The sequence below is a fragment of the Platalea leucorodia genome (genome assembly GCF_965183815.1).
Source record: "Platalea leucorodia genome assembly, chromosome: 1".
NCBI lineage: Eukaryota > Metazoa > Chordata > Aves > Pelecaniformes > Threskiornithidae > Platalea > Platalea leucorodia.
The window spans coordinates 1,323,331-1,341,398 of record NC_138823.1 but is presented as its reverse complement, the minus strand read 5'-3'; the positions used below and the strand labels follow the sequence as shown (position 1 = coordinate 1,341,398).

Sequence of the window (18,068 nt, the reverse complement as noted above, 5' to 3'; positions counted from 1 at the left end):
TGCATGCACTAGATTTTGCAAGCGCACCGAGGTCTTGCTGCCCTGTGGTGCAAGGACACTGGAGGTGCTCCGTGGTCTTTGGCTTGTGAGAAGGTACTTGCTTTATGCCTTGAAAAGAGGAGACATGCTTGGTGAGCCCACGTGCCAGCACTGGCCTGGAGGTGCGTCCTCAATCCATGCCGTGGCTTCCAGAGTGTGAGCGATTGGTGTCAGGGGTGGTGGCGAGAGCCCTTAGCAGGGGTAGCAGCCTCTTCTGCCGCTGAAGCAGCCCAGGCCTCCGAAGCCGTAGCCAAGGCCAAAGCCCCCGGAGACGGGCACTCCCTGGGAGCTGAGGACGTTGCCCACGGCAGCCGATGCGGAGGATCCGACGGCGGTGCTCTGGGGGAAGGAGCTGAGGATGGGTCCTGGCAGGGTGACCACGACGGCGGGAGGCTGGATGACGACGCGGGAGTCCTCGCACTGCCTGACACAGGGCTCGTTGCAGCTGTTAGCCAGCGGGGTGGGTCCGCAGGGGCGGCAGCTGTTGTAGCAGGCCATGGGTGTGGTGTGGAGGGGCCCTGGAAGAGAGGGTGTTGAGCAGGCGGAGGGGCGTGGGGGTGCGAGGGGCGGTGTTGCAGGAGGGCGAGGGAGCGGGGAGGCCTGGTGTGGGGCTGTGGGGAGCGTGGGGGTGGGGAGGCGTCAGCGCTGCTGAGGCTGGGGTTCAGAGCGTGGTGGAAGAGAGGGGCCAGGTGGGTCAGGAGAAGGAGGGGAAGGGGGTTGAGGCTCACCTTGTTGAGCGCGGAGGAGAAGGCGTGAGGAGAAGTGCGTGAGGGAGAGAGGCGCTGAGCCGGCTTTTATGCTGGTGTGCGAGGGGCGGGACAGCCTTTGCACATGACAGCATTTTGCAGCAAGCAGCTGTTGCATGCCACAGCCATGTAGAGTAATGAGGTGGGGTGTGTTTTCCTTCCCGCAATTGTCCGATTTTACGTCCTCCTCTTGAGGCCGTGTCCATCTGACCCTGGCGGCAGCTTTGAACTGTGAGCATTAGAGGCCAAAGGCTTGGTGTTGATGGTGCATGTCAGGACGGGCAGAGGACATGTGTAAAGCCTAGGAGAGGTGGGGTGTCGTCAGTGAGGTCATCCTGTGGCACTGGTGTGGTGTGGTTTGCGGGTGCGTAGTGAAGAGGGGGCCCCTTTTCCTTGTGGCCCTAATGAGCTGGTCTGGGCTTTGGAGCTGTGCCGGGCTTGAGGGGCTGCCCCTTGCATTGCATTGGGTCAGTCCTTGCCTTGCTGCCAGGTTGCTAAGCCCGATTTTAGGCCTGGCCTTTCCCGCTGGGTGTGCTCTGTGGGTGTCTTGGTGCCCCTCTTGCTTGTAAGGCTGTAGGTGGGAGAAAGGAGGCTGCGTGTTTGGGCTTGTGCCCCCTTGGTGCCGTCCCTGGGGGTGGCAGTGCAAGCAGGCAGAGGAGGGCTGCTTTTGAGGGCACGCTGTTGTCCCGGTAGCCCTGGTTCAGAGTTCGGGAGCCCTGCCAGGCTCCCCAAAGGCTTGTGTTGGCCCCTCCGTAGCGCTCCCCTTAGCTGTGGTCGGCACGTTTGCAGGCTGGGCTGTGGCATAATTTGTGCAGAGAAGAGCAGGGCAGCTGGTGAAGGATCTGTGGAGAGGTTGAGGGAACTGGGGATTTTAATGTGCAGAAAAAGAAGGCTGAAGGATGACCTTCTCGCTCTCTACAATCCCCTGAAAGGAGGATGTAAGGAGGTGGGTGTCGGTCTCTCATCCCTAGTAATAAGTGATAGAAGAGGAAATGGCCTTCAAGATGAGCCAGGGGAGGTTTAGATTGGGTATTAGAAATAATTTCTTCACAGAAGGGGTTATCAAGCACTGGAACAGGGAAGTGGTTGTGTCCCCATCCTGAGAGGTATCTACAACACGTGTAATGTGGTGCTCAGGGACGTGGTTTTGTGGTGGACTTGGCAGTGTTGGTTAATGGTTGCACTCAGTGATCTTAAGGGTCTTTTCCAACCTGAATAAATCGATGCTTCTAAGGGCGTGCTGCCAAGGGAAGCTGGCGTCAGAGACATGGGCAGAAGCGCATTAGCGTGTCCAAGCCTTTGTTTGAGTAAGTTTTCGTCTTGTGTCACGGGCTTGATGTCCCCATGTGCTGGTCTGTGTTGTTGTTGTTGCTGGGGCCATACTTGCTAAGAGAGGTCTTGCAGCCCCTTTCCACCCACCCCGCTGGCCTGTTGAGCCCTGGCTTGATGCTGAGTGAGGCTGGAAGAGCGTTGGGAGAAGAAAGGAAGTGGAGGCATCTTCAGGCTGGGATGGAGAAGCACTTTATTGAGAGGAAAAAGAGAGAAAAGGCAGGAGCAGCAAGTGGAAGGGAGGTGGTCTGAGGTGCAAGTGGGGTGACCATCAGCCGTGGTGCCTTGTGTGAGATAGCTCTAGCCAGAGCCTCAAGATCGTCTTTTTCTGCAGTGGGAGCGGCACACTGGAGGTCCCCCGTGGTCTCTGGCTTGTGAAAACGTAGTTGCAACAGAGAGCAGTGGGCGTCGGAGACGAGGCAGAGCCAAGAAGGAAGAGGGAGAAGAGAGGAGGTACATGGGCCATGTTAGCAGGCAGCCCAGGCTGGCCCCTTCCCTGCTCCTTGCTTGGGGCCTTGAGAGGAGGAGCTGTGCACGGCAGGTGCACGTGCCTGCAACGGCTGGAAGGTGCGTCCTCAATCCATGCCATGGCTTCCAGGGCGTTGCTGCTTTGCTTCCTGATCACTAAGCCTGTCCTCAGGCCTGGCCTTTCCCGCTGGGTGTGCTCTGTGGGTGTCTGGAGCCCCTGTTGTTTGACTTTGCGGTTCTTGTGGAGGATAAGCTGACTCCGAGGCAGCAATGCAGCCTTGTGGCAAAAGAGACCAGGAATCTCCACAGCAGCGTTGGGTCGAGCATTGCCAGCAGGTCGGGGGAGGCGATCTTGCTCTGTCTTCTGTGCTGGTGAGGCCCCGTGTGGAGTGCTGTGTCCAGCTGAGGGCTTCCCAGTGGAAGAAGGACATGGCCTTAGTGGAGTGAGTGCTGTGCAGGGCCACCAAGATGTTGAGGGGACTGGAGCATCCTTCCTATGAGGAGAAGCTGAGCGAGCTGGGAGGGTTTTGAGCCAGGAGCCAAGGCTGCGCAGGGGAGAGGTCATCAATGTTTGTAAATCCCAGATGGGAGGGAAAGAGGCCAGGGGAGTCAGGCTCTTCTCATGGGTAGCCATGGCCAGGGGAAGGGTGGATGGAGAAAGCAGAGAAGACGTGCCATTTCCTTGGAAGGGAAGGCAAGGCTTTTTCAGCGTGAGGGTGGTCAAAGAGTGGAACCGTCTGTGCAGAGAAGTCTTGGAGTCTCCATCCCTGGCTTTATTGAAACCCTGACTGGCCGTGGTCGTGGACAGCCTGCTCGAGCTGACCCTGCTTGAGCAGGTTGGGTTGAAGTAGCCAATCTCCAGAGATTCCTTGCGCACTCACTGATTCTGTTTGCTGTGATTCTGCTTGCTGTGATGGGCAGAGAGTTGTGCTGGGGAAGAGAGTTGGTCAAGTGTGTGCTGCCATGGGGAGCTTGCATCAGAGGCATGGGTAGTGGTTTAACGTATGCAAGGCTTTCTTTGGGCAAGTGAAGGGTTTGTGTGATGGCTTGGAAGCCCTCTGGGTGCCATTGGGTGGTGTTGCTGGGGCCATACTTGTGACGAGAGCTCTGGTAGCCCCTTTTTGACCCACCCCGCTGTCCTGTTGAGCCCTGGCTTGGTGCTGAGTGAGGTTGGGAGAAGAAAGGAAGAGGAGGCATGTCAGGGTGGGATGCAGGAGAATTTTATTGAGAGGAAAAAAAGAGCAAAAAGGCAGGAGCAGCAAGTGGAAGGGAACCAGTGTGAGGGCGAGCATCAGCCAAAGCCACTTGCATGCACTAGATTTTGCAAGCGCACCGAGGTCTTGCTGCCCTGCGGTGGGAGCCGCACACTGGAGGTCCCCCGTGGTCTTTGGCTTGTGAGAAGGTACTTGCTTTATGCCTTGAGAAGAGGAGCCATGTTTGGTGAGGCCACGTGCCAGCACTGGCCTGGAGGTGCGTCCTCAATCCATGCTGTGGCTTCCAGGGAGTGGGTGGTTGTTGTCAGGGGTGGTGGTGAGGGCCCTTAGCAGGGGTAGCAGCCTCTTGCGCCGCTGAAGCAGCCCAGGCCTCCAAAGCCATAGCCGTAGCCGAGGCCAAAGCCCCCGGAGACGGGCACTCCCTGGGAGCTGAGGACGTTGCCCACGGCAGCCGATGCAGAGGATCCGACGGCGGTGTTCTGGGGGAAGGAGCTGAGGATGGGTCCTGGCAGGGTGACCACGACGGTGGAAGGCTGGATGACGACGCGGGAGTCCTCGCACTGCCTGACACAGGGCTCGTTGCAGCTGTTAGCCAGCGGGGTGGGTCCGCAGGGGCGGCAGCTGTCGTAGCAGGCCATGGGTGTGGTGTGGAGGGGCCCTGGAAGAGAGGGTGTTGAGCAGGCGGAGGGGCGTGGGGGTGCGAGGGGCGGTGTTGCAGGAGGGCAAGGGAGCGGGGAGGCCTGGTGTGGGGCTGTGGGGAGCGTGGGGGTAGGGAGGCGTCAGCGCTGCTGAGGCTGGGGTCAGAGCGTGGTGGAAGAGAGGGGCCAGGTGGGTCAGGAGAAGGAGGGGAAGGGGGTTGAGGCTCACCTTGTTGAGCACGGAGGAGAAGGCGTGAGGAGAAGTGTGTGAGGGAGAGAGGCGCTGAGCCGGCTTTTATGCTGGTGTGCGAGGGGCGGGACAGCCTTTGCGCATGACAGCATTTTGCAGCAAGCAGCTGTTGCATGCCAGAGCCATGTAAGTAATGAGGTGGGGTGTGTTTTCCTTCCCGCAACGCTCCCTTTTCATGTCCTCCTCTTGAGGCCGTGTCCATCTGACCCTGGCGGCAGCAGTGAGAGTATTAGAGGCCAAATGCTTGGTGTTGATGGTGTGTGTCAGGACAGGCAGAGGACACGACCAAAGGATAGGAGAGGTGGGGTGTCGTCAGTGAGGTCATCCCATGGCACTGGTGTGGTTTGTGGGTGCGTTGTGAAGAGGGGGCCCCATTTCCTCGCAGCCCTGGCAGGCTGGTCTGGGTTTTGGAGGTCATGTGGGGCTGCCCCTTCCATAGCATTGGGTCAGTCCTTGCCTTGCTGCCAGGTTGCAAAGCCTGTCTTTAGGCCTGGCCTCTCCCCATTGGGTGTGCTCTGTGGGTTTCTTGGTGCCCCTCTTGCTTGTAAGGTTGTAGGTGGGAGAAAGGAGTGGTGGTGGCTGCATGCCGAAGGGTTGATGAATGGCAAGGCCTCCCCCAATTGAGTCACATTGAGTGTTCGCAGGCTGTTTCTCAGGCAAGCAGTTGTTGTTCCTGAGGCAGATGAAAGGAGGTAATGAGGCGTGTTTTGAGACTGGATGTACCTAGGTTGCACCCACGAATGCTGAGGAAGCTGCCTGATGTCCTTGGGAGGCCACTCCATTATCATTTGGAAAGTGATTTAAGCTGTATTTCTTGAGCTCATTAAGAAATACAGTAAACCAACTCAACAAACTGGGGCACAATCCCTTTTGCCCAGGCTAGTTGATGACGTCAATTCACTTATTCACCATTCAAGTTATTAGGTTTCATACCTTATAACCCGTAACTCTTAACATCGTGCACCTGTGAGCAAAACAATATAATTACCTAGCCGATGGTAAGGGTGCTCCTCCTTCCTCCTCCGTCACGGTGCAGGCGTTCCTTGTGTCACAGCGGGAAGCATGAACGCCTCAGCAGTCCAGCTGCTGTTGGATCTGCTTGAAAAGCTTTTTGGGGAAGCTGAGGTTTTGTACCTTCCAGATTGGAGGGTTGGTCTATACCATTTCCATACGGTAGCAGACTCTTGACTAACCGGCCAGACAAAAGAGAATGGCTGCAGGAGACAGCAATGTGCAGGTGATAATGGCTGCAGAACGGCCGTTTCCATCTTGCTGGCCACTTGTCCTGCCTAAGTGGTGCTCTCGCTTTGACCTAATGGCGCTGCTCCCAGCATACATGAGGCCGTAGCCAAAGCTGGGTTAGCCAAAATCTGCGCAGGAGTTGAGTGAACAGTCCCAGGCACCCCAGAACGCGGTTTGCCCTCTTGGCTGCCAGGGCGCGTGTGTTGAGCCTGGTGCCATGAAGCACCCTCAGATCTCTTTCTGCAGGGCTGCTCTCCAGCCACTCCTCTCCCAAGCCGTGCTCGTGTCCAGAATTGCTCCGTCCTAGGTGCAGGATCTGGCATTTGTTCCTGTTAAATTTCATCCCATCAATCACTGTCCAGTGCTCTCATCTCTCTAGATCCCTCTGCAAGTCCTCTTGTCCCTCAAGAGGCTCAACGGCACCTCCCAGTTTGGTACCATCAGCAAACTTGCTAATGGTGCAATCAACTCCTGCATCCAGGTCATTGATACAAATCTCGAACAGATCTGGCCCCAGGATTGAAGCCTGAGGAACACCGCTGGTGACCGGTCGCCAGCCAGATGGAGCCCTGTTCACTGCAGCCCTTTGAGCCCTGCCCTTCAGGCAGTTCTTCACCCAGAGCAGCGGGTACCCGCTCAGCTCACAGTTGGACAACTTGTCCAGAAGGATGCTGTGAGGGACAGGATCAAAAGCCTTCCTGAAATCCAGAAAAAGTGTATCCACAGCCTTCCCGTTCATGCACGAGGCGGGTGCCTTTATCGTCAAAGGATAGGAAATTAGGCAGGCAGGACTTTCCCGCAGTGAACCCACGTTGTCTGTGCCTGGGGATTGCATTGTCCTTTAAATTCCTTTCAGCAGCACCCAGTAGGATCTTCTCCATAATTTTTCCAGGTACTGAGGCCAGCCTAACAGGTCTGCAGTTTCTTGGGTCTTCCCTTCTGCCCTTTTTATAAATTGGAATGAGGTTGGCTAGCTTCCTGTACGCAAGGACCTCCCCAGACCCCCAAGACCTGCCCACATTCAGCGAAGGTGAGTGTCTTGAGGGTTCTTCACTGTGCGAGCAGTGCTTGTTTGTGAGGAAGAGGAGGAGAGGTAGGAAGGGTACCTGTGCTTCTGCGTTGGTGCGTGCTGGAGCGCCTGGCCGGCAAGAGGCACGCTGGGCTGTGCTGGAGGTGCCAGTGGACTCACGGCTGCCCCCCCGAAAGATGGGTTTGTGGAAGTGGATGTACATAAGTCCATGGGGAAAGATGGTTTGAACCCACGAATGCTGAGGGAGCTACCCGAGTTCCTTGCACCGGACACAGAGGAATCTGATGGAGTTGAGCAAGAGGAGATGCAAAGCCCTGTTTCTGGGGAGGAGTCACCCCCGGTAGCCGGAATGGCTGGGGCCAGTTGGATAGAAAGCAACTTAGCAGAAAAGGACCTTGTGGTCCTGGTGGAGAACAAATGGACCATGAGGTGGCAAAGCACCCTTGCTGCCAACTGGGGCCACAAGTCCCCAGGGCCTCATGAGGAAACGCGTTGCCAGCAAGTAGGGGGAGGAGACCCTTCCTGTCTCCTCAGCACGAGTGAGGTGCCATGTTGGGTGCTGTGTGCAGTTCTGGGCTCCCCAGACGGAGAATGCCATGGACGTAGTTGAACGAGACCAGTGCAGGGCCACCAAGGTGCTGAAGGGGCTGGAGCATCCTTCGCATGAGGAGAGGCTGAGAGAGCTGGGAGTGTTTAGCCAGGAGACAATAACGCGCAGGGGGGCTGTCGTAAATGTGTCTAAATCCCTGATGGCAGGGAATGAAGTCGAGGGAGCCTGGTTCTTCTGAGTAGTGCTTCCTACCAGGACAAGAGGCCATGGGCACAAGTGACAAGAGGTGGAACTCCACGGGCAAGGAAGGCCAGGCTTTTTCAGTGTGAGGGTGGTCAAAGGGCAGAAGAGGTGGTGGAGGCTCCGTCCTGGGAGATACTGAAAACCTGACTGGCCATGGTCCTGAACAACCTGCTCTAGCTGGCCCTGCTTGAGTAGGGGGGTCGAAGCACCCGCTCTCCAGATGTTCCTGCCCAACTAAATGCCTCTGTGATTCTCTTTCCTGGCAGTACCGGGGAGTCATGCTGGGGAAGAGTTAGTCGAGTGTGCGCTGGCACGGGGAGACTTGGTCGGAGGTGTGCAAAGGGGAATGTTGTCATGTCAAAGCCTTTGTTTGATGCAGTGATGGGCTTGTGTCACATTCTGGCAGCCCCCCAAGAGCCAGTCTGTGTGGCTAGTGGTAGTGGTGGTGACCTCTTCCTAGGAGAAATCTTCTTACCCTTTTGCACCCACCCTGATGGCAAGTCGAGGCATGGCTTTCTGCCAGGTGAAGTTGGAAGAGCCTTGGGCGAAGAGTGCAAGAGGAGGTGTCTCAGGCTGGGATGCAGGAGAATTTTATTGAGAGGAAAAAAGAGTGAAAAGGCAGGAGCAGCAAGTGGAAGGGAGCCGGTGTGAGGGCGAGCATCAGCCAAAGTCCCTTGCATGCACTAGATTTTGCAAGCGCACCGAGGTCTTGCTGCCCTGTGGTGCAAGGACACTGGAGGTGCTCCGTGGTCTTTGGCTTGTGAGAAGGTACTTGCTTTATGCCTTGAAAAGAGGAGACATGCTTGGTGAGCCCACGTGCCAGCACTGGCCTGGAGGTGCGTCCTCAATCCATGCCGTGGCTTCCAGAGTGTGAGCGATTGGTGTCAGGGGTGGTGGCGAGAGCCCTTAGCAGGGGTAGCAGCCTCTTCTGCCGCTGAAGCAGCCCAGGCCTCCGAAGCCGTAGCCAAGGCCAAAGCCCCCGGAGACGGGCACTCCCTGGGAGCTGAGGACGTTGCCCACGGCAGCCGATGCGGAGGATCCGACGGCGGTGCTCTGGGGGAAGGAGCTGAGGATGGGTCCTGGCAGGGTGACCACGACGGCGGGAGGCTGGATGACGACGCGGGAGTCCTCGCACTGCCTGACACAGGGCTCGTTGCAGCTGTTAGCCAGCGGGGTGGGTCCGCAGGGGCGGCAGCTGTTGTAGCAGGCCATGGGTGTGGTGTGGAGGGGCCCTGGAAGAGAGGGTGTTGAGCAGGCGGAGGGGCGTGGGGGTGCGAGGGGCGGTGTTGCAGGAGGGCGAGGGAGCGGGGAGGCCTGGTGTGGGGCTGTGGGGAGCGTGGGGGTGGGGAGGCGTCAGCGCTGCTGAGGCTGGGGTTCAGAGCGTGGTGGAAGAGAGGGGCCAGGTGGGTCAGGAGAAGGAGGGGAAGGGGGTTGAGGCTCACCTTGTTGAGCGCGGAGGAGAAGGCGTGAGGAGAAGTGTGTGAGGGAGAGAGGCGCTGAGCCGGCTTTTATGCTGGTGTGCAAGGGGCGGGACAGCCTTTGCGCATGACAGCATTTTGCAGCAAGCAGCTGTTGCATGCCACAGCCATGTAGAGTAATGAGGTGGGGTGTGTTTTCCTTCCCGCAATTGTCCGATTTTACGTCCTCCTCTTGAGGCCGTGTCCATCTGACCCTGGCGGCAGCTTTGAACTGTGAGCATTAGAGGCCAAAGGCTTGGTGTTGATGGTGCATGTCAGGACGGGCAGAGGACATGTGTAAAGCCTAGGAGAGGTGGGGTGTCGTCAGTGAGGTCATCCTGTGGCACTGGTGTGGTGTGGTTTGCGGGTGCGTAGTGAAGAGGGGGCCCCTTTTCCTTGTGGCCCTAATGAGCTGGTCTGGGCTTTGGAGCTGTGCCGGGCTTGAGGGGCTGCCCCTTGCATTGCATTGGGTCAGTCCTTGCCTTGCTGCCAGGTTGCTAAGCCCGATTTTAGGCCTGGCCTTTCCCGCTGGGTGTGCTCTGTGGGTGTCTTGGTGCCCCTCTTGCTTGTAAGGCTGTAGGTGGGAGAAAGGAGGCTGCGTGTTTGGGCTTGTGCCCCCTTGGTGCCGTCCCTGGGGGTGGCAGTGCAAGCAGGCAGAGGAGGGCTGCTTTTGAGGGCACGCTGTTGTCCCGGTAGCCCTGGTTCAGAGTTCGGGAGCCCTGCCAGGCTCCCCAAAGGCTTGTGTTGGCCCCTCCGTAGCGCTCCCCTTAGCTGTGGTCGGCACGTTTGCAGGCTGGGCTGTGGCATAATTTGTGCAGAGAAGAGCAGGGCAGCTGGTGAAGGATCTGTGGAGAGGTTGAGGGAACTGGGGATTTTAATGTGCAGAAAAAGAAGGCTGAAGGATGACCTTCTCGCTCTCTACAATCCCCTGAAAGGAGGATGTAAGGAGGTGGGTGTCGGTCTCTCATCCCTAGTAATAAGTGATAGAAGAGGAAATGGCCTTCAAGATGAGCCAGGGGAGGTTTAGATTGGGTATTAGAAATAATTTCTTCACAGAAGGGGTTATCAAGCACTGGAACAGGGAAGTGGTTGTGTCCCCATCCTGAGAGGTATCTACAACACGTGTAATGTGGTGCTCAGGGACGTGGTTTTGTGGTGGACTTGGCAGTGTTGGTTAATGGTTGCACTCAGTGATCTTAAGGGTCTTTTCCAACCTGAATAAATCGATGCTTCTAAGGGCGTGCTGCCAAGGGAAGCTGGCGTCAGAGACATGGGCAGAAGCGCATTAGCGTGTCCAAGCCTTTGTTTGAGTAAGTTTTCGTCTTGTGTCACGGGCTTGATGTCCCCATGTGCTGGTCTGTGTTGTTGTTGTTGCTGGGGCCATACTTGCTAAGAGAGGTCTTGCAGCCCCTTTCCACCCACCCCGCTGGCCTGTTGAGCCCTGGCTTGATGCTGAGTGAGGCTGGAAGAGCGTTGGGAGAAGAAAGGAAGTGGAGGCATCTTCAGGCTGGGATGGAGAAGCACTTTATTGAGAGGAAAAAGAGAGAAAAGGCAGGAGCAGCAAGTGGAAGGGAGGTGGTCTGAGGTGCAAGTGGGGTGACCATCAGCCGTGGTGCCTTGTGTGAGATAGCTCTAGCCAGAGCCTCAAGATCGTCTTTTTCTGCAGTGGGAGCGGCACACTGGAGGTCCCCCGTGGTCTCTGGCTTGTGAAAACGTAGTTGCAACAGAGAGCAGTGGGCGTCGGAGACGAGGCAGAGCCAAGAAGGAAGAGGGAGAAGAGAGGAGGTACATGGGCCATGTTAGCAGGCAGCCCAGGCTGGCCCCTTCCCTGCTCCTTGCTTGGGGCCTTGAGAGGAGGAGCTGTGCACGGCAGGTGCACGTGCCTGCAACGGCTGGAAGGTGCGTCCTCAATCCATGCCATGGCTTCCAGGGCGTTGCTGCTTTGCTTCCTGATCACTAAGCCTGTCCTCAGGCCTGGCCTTTCCCGCTGGGTGTGCTCTGTGGGTGTCTGGAGCCCCTGTTGTTTGACTTTGAGGTTCTTGTGGAGGATAAGCTGACTCCGAGGCAGCAATGCAGCCTTGTGGCAAAAGAGACCAGGAATCTCCACAGCAGCGTTGGGTCGAGCATTGCCAGCGGGTCGGGGGAGGCGATCTTGCTCTGTCTTCTGTGCTGGTGAGGCCCCGTGTGGAGTGCTGTGTCCAGCTGAGGGCTCCCCAGTGGAAGAAGGACATGGCCTTAGTGGAGTGAGTGCTGTGCAGGGCCACCAAGATGTTGAGGGGACTGGAGCATCCTTCCTATGAGGAGAAGCTGAGCGAGCTGGGAGGGTTTTGAGCCAGGAGCCAAGGCTGCGCAGGGGAGAGGTCATCAATGTTTGTAAATCCGAGATGGGAGGGAAAGAGGCCAGGGGAGTCAGGCTCTTCTCATGGGTAGCCATGGCCAGGGGAAGGGTGGATGGAGAAAGCAGAGAAGACGTGCCATTTCCTTGGAAGGGAAGGCAAGGCTTTTTCAGCGTGAGGGTGGTCAAAGAGTGGAACCGTCTGTGCAGAGAAGTCTTGGAGTCTCCATCCCTGGCTTTATTGAAACCCTGACTGGCCGTGGTCGTGGACAGCCTGCTCGAGCTGACCCTGCTTGAGCAGGTTGGGTTGAAGTAGCCAATCTCCAGAGATTCCTTGCGCACTCACTGATTCTGTTTGCTGTGATTCTGCTTGCTGTGATGGGCAGAGAGTTGTGCTGGGGAAGAGAGTTGGTCAAGTGTGTGCTGCCATGGGGAGCTTGCATCAGAGGCATGGGTAGTGGTTTAACGTATGCAAGGCTTTCTTTGGGCAAGTGAAGGGTTTGTGTGATGGCTTGGAAGCCCTCTGGGTGCCATTGGGTGGTGTTGCTGGGGCCATACTTGTGACGAGAGCTCTGGTAGCCCCTTTTTGACCCACCCCGCTGTCCTGTTGAGCCCTGGCTTGGTGCTGAGTGAGGTTGGGAGAAGAAAGGAAGAGGAGGCATGTCAGGGTGGGATGCAGGAGAATTTTATTGAGAGGAAAAAAAGAGCAAAAAGGCAGGAGCAGCAAGTGGAAGGGAACCAGTGTGAGGGCGAGCATCAGCCAAAGCCACTTGCATGCACTAGATTTTGCAAGCGCACCGAGGTCTTGCTGCCCTGCGGTGGGAGCCGCACACTGGAGGTCCCCCGTGGTCTTTGGCTTGTGAGAAGGTACTTGCTTTATGCCTTGAGAAGAGGAGCCATGTTTGGTGAGGCCACGTGCCAGCACTGGCCTGGAGGTGCGTCCTCAATCCATGCTGTGGCTTCCAGGGAGTGGGTGGTTGTTGTCAGGGGTGGTGGTGAGGGCCCTTAGCAGGGGTAGCAGCCTCTTGCGCCGCTGAAGCAGCCCAGGCCTCCAAAGCCATAGCCGTAGCCGAGGCCAAAGCCCCCGGAGACGGGCACTCCCTGGGAGCTGAGGACGTTGCCCACGGCAGCCGATGCAGAGGATCCGACGGCGGTGTTCTGGGGGAAGGAGCTGAGGATGGGTCCTGGCAGGGTGACCACGACGGTGGAAGGCTGGATGACGACGCGGGAGTCCTCGCACTGCCTGACACAGGGCTCGTTGCAGCTGTTAGCCAGCGGGGTGGGTCCGCAGGGGCGGCAGCTGTCGTAGCAGGCCATGGGTGTGGTGTGGAGGGGCCCTGGAAGAGAGGGTGTTGAGCAGGCGGAGGGGCGTGGGGGTGCGAGGGGCGGTGCTGCAGGAGGGCGAGGGAGCGGGGAGGCCTGGTGTGGGGCTGTGGGGAGCGTGGGGGTGGGGAGGCGTCAGCGCTGCTGAGGCTGGGGTCAGAGCGTGGTGGAAGAGAGGGGCCAGGTGGGTCAGGAGAAGGAGGGGAAGGGGGTTGAGGCTCACCTTGTTGAGCGCGGAGGAGAAGGCGTGAGGAGAAGTGTGTGAGGGAGAGAGGCGCTGGGCTGGCTTTTATGCTGGTGTGCGAGGGGCGGGACAGCCTTTGCGCATGACAGCATTTTGCAGCAAGCAGCTGTTGCATGCCAGAGCCATGTAAGTAATGAGGTGGGGTGTGTTTTCCTTCCCGCAATTGTCCAATTTCATGTCCTCCTCTTGAGGCCGTGTCCATCTGACCCTGGCGGCAGCTTTGAAGTGAGAGTAGGTATTTGGGAGGTTTTGCATGGAAGGTGCGTGTCAGGGCATTTGGCAGACGCGGCCAAAGCCTAGGAGAGGTGGGGTGTCGTCAGTGAGGTCATCGCGTGGCACTGGTGTGGTGTGGTTTGCGGGTGCGTTGTGAAGAGGGGGCCCCATTTCCTCGCAGCCCTGGCAGGCTTGTCTGGGCTTTGGTGGTGTGCCGGGCGGACGGCGCTGCCCCTTGCATCGTGTTTTTTCCCTGCCTGCCTTGCTGCCAGGTTGCTAAGCCCGTTTCTAGGCCTGGCCTTTCTCTTTGGGTGTGCGCTGTGGGTGTCTGGTGCCCCTCTTGTTTGATTTTGTGGTTCTTGTGGAGGACAAGCTGACTGCGAGGCAGCCATGCACCCTTGTGGCAAACGAGGCCAAGATTCTCCAGGGCGACGTTAAGAAGAGCATTGCCATGAGGTCGGGGGAGGTGATCTTGCTCTCTTTTTAGCGCTGGTGAGGCCCCGTGTGGAGTCCTGTGTCCAGCTGAGGGCTCCCCAGTGGAAGAAGGACATGGCCTTAGTGGAGTGAGGGCCATGCAGGGCCACCAAGATGTTGAGGGGACTGGAGCATCCTTCCTATGAGGAGAAGCTGAGAGAGCTGGGAGGTTTTTCAGGCAGGAGGCAAGGCCGTGCATGGAAGATGACATCAATATTTGTAAATCCCGGATCGGAGGGAATGAGGCCCGTGGAGTCAGACTCCTCTCATGGGTGGCCATGACCAGGGCAAGGGTGGATGGAGAAAGCAGAGAAGACGTGCCATTTCCTTGGAAGGGAAGGCAAGGCTTTTTCAGCGTGAGGGTGGTCAAGCAGCAGAATCATTTGCGCTGAGATGTGTTGGAGTCTCCATCCTCGGAGATACTGAAAAGCCAACTGGCCATGGTCGTGGACAGCCTGCTCGAGCTGACCCTGCTTGAGGAGGTTGGGTTGGAGTAGCCGATCTCCAGAGGTTCCTTGCGCATTCACTGATTCTGTTTGCTGGGATGGGCAGAGAGCTGTGCTGCGCAAGAAAGTTGGTCAACGGGGAGTACAAGGAAGCCTTCATAATGCAAAGGGCAATGGTTAGCGACCTGCTACACCACTTAGCCACAGACAGGTGTATGGGAGCGAATGGGATCCACCCAAGGGTACCGAGGGAGCTGGCGGAAGGGCTCACCAAGCCACTTTCCATCATTTGTCATCAGTCCTGGCTAAGCGGGGAGGTCTCTGTTGACCGGAGGTTAGCAAATGTGGTGCCCATCATGAAGAAGGGCCAGAAAGAGGATCCGGGGAATTACAGGCATGTCAGACTGACCTTGGTACCAGGGAAGGTTATGGAGCAGGTCATTCTGAGTGCCTTCACTCGGCAGTTACAGGACAACCAGGTGATGAGGCCCAGCCAGCACGGGTTTATGAAAGGCAGGTCCTGCTTGACTATCCTGAACTACTATGAGAAGATGACGTGCTTAGTAGACGAGGGAGAGGCTTTGGATGTTTTTTACCTGGCCTTTAGTAAAGCCTTTGACACTGTTTCCCACAGCATTCTCCTGGAGAAACTGGCTGCTCATGGCTCGGACGGGAGTACTCTTTGCTGGTTAAAAAACTGGTCGGATAGCTGGGCCCAAAGAGTGTGGTGAATGGAGATAAAGCCAGTTGGTGGCTGGTGACAAGTGGTGTTCTCCAGGGCTGAGTGTTGAGGCCAGGTCTGTTTAATATCTTTATCAACGATCTGGACGAGACGAACAAGTGCACCCTCAGTAAGTTTGCAGATGAAGCCAAGCTGGGCGGGAGCGTTGATCTGGTGGAGGGCAGAAAGGGTCTACAGAGGGATCTGGAGAGGCTGGATCAATGGGCCGAGTGCAATTCTAGGAGATTTAACAAGGCTCAGTGCCAGGTCCTGCACTTGGGTCACAACAACACCATGTAACGCTGCAGGCTTGGGGAAGAGTGGCTGGAAAGGTGCGTGAGGGAAAAGGAGCTGGGGGTGTTGCTTGATACCCGGTTGCTTATGAGCCGGCAGTGTGCCCAGGTGGCCAAGAAGGCCAATGGCATCGTGGCTTGTGTCAGAAATAGTGTGGCCAGCAGGACCAGGGAGGTGATCGTCCCCCTCAACTTGGCACTGGTGAGGCTGCACCTCGAATACAGTGTTGAGTGTTGGGCCCCTGACTACAAGAAAGACACTGAGGTGCTGGAGGGTGTCCAAAGAAGGGCAACGAAGCTGCTGGAGGGTCTGGAGCACAAGTCTGGTGAGGAGCGGATGAGGAAGCTGGGGTTTGTTAGGTTGGCTGAGGGGAGACCTTGTCGCTCTCTACAACGGCCTGAAAGGAGGCTGTAGCGAGGTGGGTGTCAGTCTCTTCTCCCAAGTAACAAGTGATGGGACAAGAGGAAATGAGCTCAAATTGTGCCAGGGGAGCTTTAGATGTGCCGGTCTATGTTGTTGTTGTTGCTGGGGGCCATGCTTGCTAAGAGAGGTCTTGCAGCCCCTTTCCACCCATCCCGCTGGCCTGTTGAGCCCTGGCTTTGTGCTGAGTGAGGTTGGAAGAGCGTTGGGAGAAGAAAGGAAGTGGAGGCATCTTCAGGCTGGGCTGCAGAAGCACTTTATTGAGAGGAAAAAGAGAGAAAAGGCAGGAGCAGCAAGTGGAAGGGAGCTGCTCTGAGGTGCAAGTAGGCTGACCATCAGCCGAGGTCCTTGGCTTGCAGTTGATTTTGCTGACCATCAGCCGAGGTCCTTGGCTTGCAGTTGATTTTGCCAGAGCAGCAATATCTTCCTTCCCTACGGTGACAGCAGCCCACCGGAGGCTCCTGGTGGTCTTTGGCTTGTGAGAACGTAGTTGCAGCAGAGAGTAGTGGACGTAGCAGAAGAGACAGTGCCAAGAAGGAAGAGGGAGAAGAGGAGGAGGTACACGGGCCATGTTTGCAGGCAGGCCAGGCTGGCCCTTTCCCTGCTCCTTGCTTGGGGCCTTGAGAGGAGGAGCCATGGACGGCAGGTCAGCCTGCCAGCAGCGGCCGGGAGGTGTGTCCTCAATCCATGCTGTGGCTTCCAGGGAGTGGGTGGTTGTTGTCAGGGGTGGTGGTGAGGGCCCTTAGCAGGGGTAGCAGCCTCTTGCGCCGCTGAAGCAGCCCAGGCCTCCAAAGCCGTAGCCAAGGCCAAAGCCCCCAGAGACAGGCACTCCCTGGGAGCTGAGGACGTTGCCCACGGCAGCCGATGCGGAGGATCCGACGGCGGTGTTCTGGGGGAAGGAGCTGAGGATGGGTCCTGGCAGGGTGACCAGCACGGCGGGAGGCTGGATGACGACGCGGGAGTCCTCGCACTGCCTGACACAGGGCTCGTTGCAGCTGTTAGCCAGCGGGGTGGGTCCGCAGGGGCGGCAGAGGTCGTAGCAGGCCATGGGTGTGGTGTGGAGGGGCCCTGGAAGAGAGGGTGTTGAGCAGGCGGAGGGGCGTGGGGGTGCGAGGGGCGGTGTTGCAGGAGGGCGAGGGAGCGGGGAGGCCTGGTGTGGGGCTGTGGGGAGCGTGGGGGTGGGGAGGCGTCAGCGCTGCTGAGGCTGGGGTCAGAGCGTGGTGGAAGAGAGGGGCCAGGTGGGTCAGGAGAAGGAGGGGAAGGGGGTTGAGGCTCACCTTGTTGAGCGCGGAGGAGAAGGCGTGAGGAGAAGTGTGTGAGGGAGAGAGGCGCTGGGCTGGCTTTTATGCTGGTGTGCGAGGGGCGGGACAGCCTTTGCGCATGACAGCATTTTGCAGCAAGCAGCTGTTGCATGCCACAGCCATGTAAGTAATGAGGTGGGGAGTGTTTTCCTTCCCGCAACGCTGCCTTTTCATGTCCTCCTCTTGAGGCCGTGTCCATCTGACCCTGGCGGCAGCTTTTAAGTGAGAGTATTAGAGGCCAAAGGCTTGGTGTTGATGGTGCGTGTCAGGAGACTGGAATAAAGCATAGTAGATGTCAAGTGTTGTCGCTGAGGTCATCCCGTGGCACTGGTGTGGTGTGGTTTGCGGGTGCGTCATGAGGAGGGGGCCCCATTTCCTTGCAACCCTGGCAGGCTGGTCTGGGCTTTGGTGGTGTGCTGGGAGTGAGGAGCTGCCCCTTTCATCATGTTCCATCCATCCTTGCCTTACCACTGGGTCCCTAAGCCCATTTTTAGGCCTGGCCTTTCCCGTTGGCTGTGCTCTGTGGTTGGGTTGTTTTCCCTCTTGCTTGTAAGGTTGTAGGAGGGAGAAAGGAGGCTGCCTGTTTGGGTCTGTGCCCCCTTGGTGCCGTCCCTGGGCGTGGCATTGAAAGCAGGCAGAGGAGGGCCACCTATGAGAGCAGGCCGTTGTGCTGGCAGGCCTGGTTCAGAGTTCGCAAGCCCTGTGATGTGGGGAGCTCCCCTTAGCTGTGGCCAGCATGTTTGCAGGCTGGGCTCTGGGGTGAAGCAATGCTTGGGCTGTGGCTTGATGCATCCAATGAAGAGCAAGGGAGCTGGTGAAGGATCTAGAGAAGAAGACTTCTGAGGAGCAGTTGAGGGTCCTGGGGGTGTTTAGTTTGCAGAAAAAGAAGGCTGAGGGGAGACCTTCTTGCTGTCTACAATCACCTGAGAGGAGGATGTAACGAGGTGTGTGTCGGCCTGTCATCCCTCGTAACAAGTGATAGGAGAAGAGGAAAGGGCCTCAAGATGTGCCAGGGGAGGTTTGGATTGGGTATTAGGAACAATTTCTTCATGAGAAGTGTTATCAAGCACAGGACCAGGCTGCCCAGGGAA

The 18,068-nt window shown here is 57.5% G+C and overlaps 5 protein-coding genes across 5 annotated transcripts; all 5 read right to left on the bottom strand.

The window, feature by feature from the left end:
- Positions 1–231: 231 nt before the first annotated feature.
- On the bottom strand, positions 232–537 carry LOC309589682 (feather keratin-like; the record flags this gene model as incomplete). Its single annotated transcript, XM_082310130.1, has 1 exon — positions 232–537. One exon carries the CDS (start codon positions 535–537, stop codon positions 232–234), a length of 306 nt encoding a protein of 101 aa, XP_082166256.1.
- Positions 538–4,122: 3,585 nt separating this feature from the next.
- LOC309589672 (feather keratin-like) lies at positions 4,123–4,434 on the bottom strand (the record flags this gene model as incomplete). The annotated part of the gene is made up of 1 exon (XM_082310112.1): positions 4,123–4,434. The coding sequence occupies one exon, from the start codon at positions 4,432–4,434 to the stop codon at positions 4,123–4,125; it is 312 nt and encodes a 103-aa protein (XP_082166238.1).
- Positions 4,435–8,655: 4,221 nt separating this feature from the next.
- LOC309589690 (feather keratin-like) lies at positions 8,656–8,961 on the bottom strand (the record flags this gene model as incomplete). Its single annotated transcript, XM_082310144.1, has 1 exon — positions 8,656–8,961. One exon carries the CDS (start codon positions 8,959–8,961, stop codon positions 8,656–8,658), a length of 306 nt encoding a protein of 101 aa, XP_082166270.1.
- Positions 8,962–12,546: 3,585 nt separating this feature from the next.
- LOC309589680 (feather keratin-like) lies at positions 12,547–12,858 on the bottom strand (the record flags this gene model as incomplete). The annotated part of the gene is made up of 1 exon (XM_082310123.1): positions 12,547–12,858. One exon carries the CDS (start codon positions 12,856–12,858, stop codon positions 12,547–12,549), a length of 312 nt encoding a protein of 103 aa, XP_082166249.1.
- A 3,560-nt stretch (positions 12,859–16,418) lies between these two features.
- Positions 16,419–16,724, bottom strand: LOC309587958 (feather keratin-like; the record flags this gene model as incomplete). Its single annotated transcript, XM_082306607.1, has 1 exon — positions 16,419–16,724. One exon carries the CDS (start codon positions 16,722–16,724, stop codon positions 16,419–16,421), a length of 306 nt encoding a protein of 101 aa, XP_082162733.1.
- Positions 16,725–18,068: the final 1,344 nt, after the last annotated feature.